Here is a 3,931-nt window from a genome sequence, read left to right as displayed (position 1 = left end):
TCACTGATTGATATCTGGGGGAAAAGGTGAGGAAGTGGCAGCACCATGGAGAGACCTGGGACTCGTCTTGCTGCATCCTCAGTTGGGTACCAGCCAGACTGCGGGGCATCCCCATGAGAGGATGGAAAAGGGGAGCTTCAGCCATCGGAGGCTGGATTTGGCTCCTTTATAAGATACTCACAGCCTTGCTGTGGAGTTTTGGCAGGACAGGGGTGTCTGCTCTGAATGCCCTGGGACCCAGCACTGACTGCTCTTCCCCTTGCCCACAGGCCTTCTGCGACGATGCCTCCGGGCTGAAGTTTAACCCAGTCCTGTACCCCAAGGTGAGGGAACTTACCCAAGTCAGTCGCATATTCATCAGAGGAGGTCAGACGGAGTTAATTCCCCCCTTTTCTCCAAGATCCAATGGCTACTTTGATCCAGAGCATGGATATTGCACTGCTCTAGCTCTCTGCCTTGGTACCGGCCCGCAGAGGGGATGTGAGCAGTGCAGCGGTGGCATGCTGCGCGTGCTGCTGGGCAGCAGGTTGGCTAATGGCCATCTGATGGCACGTGTGTGCCACTGTCTCGTTGTGTTAGCTGGCCACCAAGGATTGATGGCACTTGGGCATTAATCTGCCCTTGGATTATGGGGAAGGAGGGAAAGGCAACTGCCTGTGGGGTGTAAAACCAGCCTGGATCTTGCTTTGATGCCTTAAGGTTTGTTTGAAACCCAGTGAGGGGTTGAGCCCGTGTGTGAGCAGCCCAGCAGAAGGAGATGCAGGGGTGGGTGGGTGGGTCACTGCAGGGGACAGAGTGTTTTATCTGCGCAGCAGTGGCAGTCCCCGCTGGTGACATACCAGGAGTGATTCATTACCTGCTCCAGGATCGCTTCTCATGTGTGCTCCTGTGCTGCCATAGAGACCTGCTCCCGGGAAGTTCCAAAGCAAATCCATAATTTTCAAGTACCTTTTATGTGAAAGACCTTTTCTGTGGCAGGCAGAGCAGTGAGTTGTAAGGCTGTTTCACCAGCCTTTGATGTAGCCAAGGTCAGACCGATGTTGTTCATCCCTTCTCATCATTGGTGTTGCAATCAAACTCTTCTCTGGAGATTTGAACACTTTTGTCCTATTTATGTGGAAATTTGGCTTCTGCCCCCTTCCTGCTCCCACGGGCGCTGCCTCACCGTTGCCGTTCCCTGCGGCAGCTCCGGCGGGCTCTTCCCCCCCCTACCACAAGGAGCCGAGCTGTAGGTGATGGCAAGTGGAGCTGGAGGGTTTGCTCTTCTGGAAGTCATGTTTTGAACTCCCAGATGAAATAATTCATGTTTTGTTTTACTGCAGGCATCCCAGATGATAGTATCTTATGATGAACATGAAGTCAACAACACGTTCAAGTTTGGGGTGATCTATCAGAAGTTCAGGCAGGTGAGTAATCCCCGCGCTGTTCTCCTGGAGCACGTCCCCGCTTGCCAGAGGTCTGTGTTTCACAAGTGCAAATTCGACCCTGCTGTTAATTCTGTCACATGCAAAATGTCATGTTACTGGGTGTCCTCTCTGATGATGCATTTCTTATTGCTCAGATGTTTCCCAGATTCATTAAAAAAGTGATGTGACTTAAAAAATACAGTGTGGAAATCAGCCCATAAGTGCTCTAGGGGAAAGTGGATGTGAAATGGGTTTTAGCAGGTGTGGTATTTTAATCAGAAGTCTGTTTAGACAGTTAGGTTTGTCTGGGAGGACTCTGGGCTGTGAAGACGAGTGTTTACTGGAAATGCTGTTGTTGGCCGAGGGACCTGGGATGGGGAGCACAGAGGCAGCCAGCGTGGGCGATGGGCGCTGCGCAGCCCGGACGGGCCGGCTGCTGGAGGCGGGCAGGGCTGGGGCTCTCAAAATGCACCCTGTGTGTTTTGCAGACCCAAGAGGAGGAGTTGTTTGGCAATAATGAAGAGAGCCCTGCCTTCAAGAACTTCTTAAGTTTTCTGGGAGACACCATAACACTCCAGGACTTCAAAGGGTAAGTTAAATACATCGACTGATTTCACAAATATGTTAAACAAGAGACCATGTCATGTGTAAAAATATCTACCGTGCGAGAACAGAAGTCATCTCACTCATGAGCGGGATGTGCGGAGCAGAAGCAAATATAGCTTTGGCTTGTTCAGAGATGGGGGAGTTTTCCAAAAAAAAAAAATTGAAGCTGCCAAAAGGGAAAATTTCCTTTCCTGCAGTTTTAAGGTTGTGAGAAAATCTGGCTGTATTCAGCCATCGATGTAAGGGACTTCATATGGAGATGTGCCCTGTCTGGTGTCGTGGGCTCAGCCCTGGCATGTCTCCAGGGTGGCCAGTGCCACAGCCACGGCGTGGGCAGAGCCCCCCAGGGCCGGTGAGGGCCGTGGGCTGGCGGGCGCAGGCAGCCCACCACGGCAGAGCTCGGCACTGCCGCTCCCATGGTGGCACCCGCGGCTGCGGGGAGCTGGCCACTGCCGCTCCCATGGTGGCCCCCGCGGCTGCGGTCAGCCCCGGCCAACCGGCACTGCTCTGCCGCACACCCTGAGCGTCAGGCTGGTGACGCTGGTGCTTGGTTACAGTACGTGACGCACAGTTTGTTCTTGCCCGTTTGCTCGCTGCTAGATAAAGATAAACGAGCTGGTTTGTTCTATCGCCCTGTCCCCTGACAGCCGCCCGCCGTCTCTGCGAAGCTTTCAATTAATATTTCTTTGTTTCTCCCGCCTTCCCCTTCATCTCCAGTTTTCGAGGAGGTCTGGATGTCAGTCACGGGCAGACGGGAGCAGAGTCTGTGTACACGATGTTCAGGGACAGGGAGATAATGTTTCACGTCTCTACAAAGCTGCCTTTTACTGAAGGAGACACACAACAAGTAAGAGAGATGAGCTTCCTTGCACCCAAGTGTCTGAGCTGGGGCACGCTGGTGATGCCCAGCACCGAGCCCCAGCGCCGCGGCATCCTTGGCTCCCCGGCGTGCGGCAGCATGCGTGCCAGAGCTGGTGTTTGCTCCCGAGGGAGCTGAACTGCTGGGCTTTCCTACCCGCTGTTCTCCCTCTCTGCTCAGCTCCAGAGGAAAAGGCACATTGGCAATGACATCGTGGCCGTTATCTTCCAAGAAGAGAACACGCCGTTTGTCCCAGACATGATTGCCTCCAACTTCCTGCATGCATACATCGTCGTGCAGGTGGAGAACCCCGAGGCAGATAACACGACCTACAAGGTGAGGGGAATCTCGACTGGCACCTGCTGATTTTTGCTTTGGCATCTCAAGTCAAGGTCTGGAGGCAGCAGCTCAGCAGCTGCCCTGCCCATGTGCTCAGTGATACAACCAGTATGGTACCTAACTGGGAATGAAGCATACGTATATGCACACACACAGATTTATGTATGCACTGTTAGATAGTGTGTGTGGGTACATACATATGTGTATAAAATACGCACGTGCATAATAGCATGTTCATTTGCTAAAGATTTTTGATGCTACTCAGTATTTGCACAAGCCTCAGAACAGCTCATACCCGTCTGACACGTCACTCCAGTGTATCTGTCTGTTTTCTCTGAAGAGATCCAGTAAGACATGGTTGTTCAAACCAAAAGCACATTGCTTAGAGCCACGAATGAAAACAGAATTCATGGGCAACACGTGTAAAAAGCTGCACGTGGTTAACCCTCTCCTGGAAGCGGGAGCGGTGGCTGCTGAGGGCAGGGGAGGAGCGGTCCCTCCAGCCAGGAGAGAGCTCTGGGGTGGCTGAGCTGGGCTGGGCTGACTCGGCTGAACGGGGGAGAGCATCGCCCGCCCCACGCCGGCTGCTCTCCAGGGGGGCTGCCCGGCTGCACCCAAGGGAATGGTGTTTCTTTTGGCTCCGCAGGTGTCGGTCACAGCGCGGGAAGATGTTCCCTCCTTTGGCCCACCCCTGCCAAGCCCACCCGTGTTCCAGAAGGTG

General features: G+C 53.5%; 1 protein-coding gene across 1 annotated transcript in view; it reads left to right on the top strand.

The window, feature by feature from the left end:
- RAP1GAP2 (RAP1 GTPase activating protein 2) overlaps positions 1 to 3,931 on the top strand; it is an 11,592-nt gene that overhangs the window by 6,002 nt on the left and 1,659 nt on the right. The window contains exons 8-13 of the mRNA XM_029087354.1: positions 270 to 323; positions 1,323 to 1,406; positions 1,895 to 1,995; positions 2,730 to 2,859; positions 3,052 to 3,207; positions 3,857 to 3,931. The exon at positions 3,857 to 3,931 is cut by the window's right edge and continues 45 nt beyond it. Of these exons, the coding sequence (XP_028943187.1) occupies positions 270 to 323; positions 1,323 to 1,406; positions 1,895 to 1,995; positions 2,730 to 2,859; positions 3,052 to 3,207; positions 3,857 to 3,931 (600 nt within the window). The remainder of the gene's footprint in view (positions 1 to 269; positions 324 to 1,322; positions 1,407 to 1,894; positions 1,996 to 2,729; positions 2,860 to 3,051; positions 3,208 to 3,856) is intronic.

Source organism: Antrostomus carolinensis, unplaced genomic scaffold (assembly GCF_000700745.2).
Source record: "Antrostomus carolinensis isolate BGI_N321 unplaced genomic scaffold, ASM70074v2 scaffold27540, whole genome shotgun sequence".
Lineage (NCBI taxonomy): Eukaryota > Metazoa > Chordata > Aves > Caprimulgiformes > Caprimulgidae > Antrostomus > Antrostomus carolinensis.
Note: the sequence above shows the minus strand (reverse complement) of the source record. Positions and strands in the feature narration are given on the sequence as shown.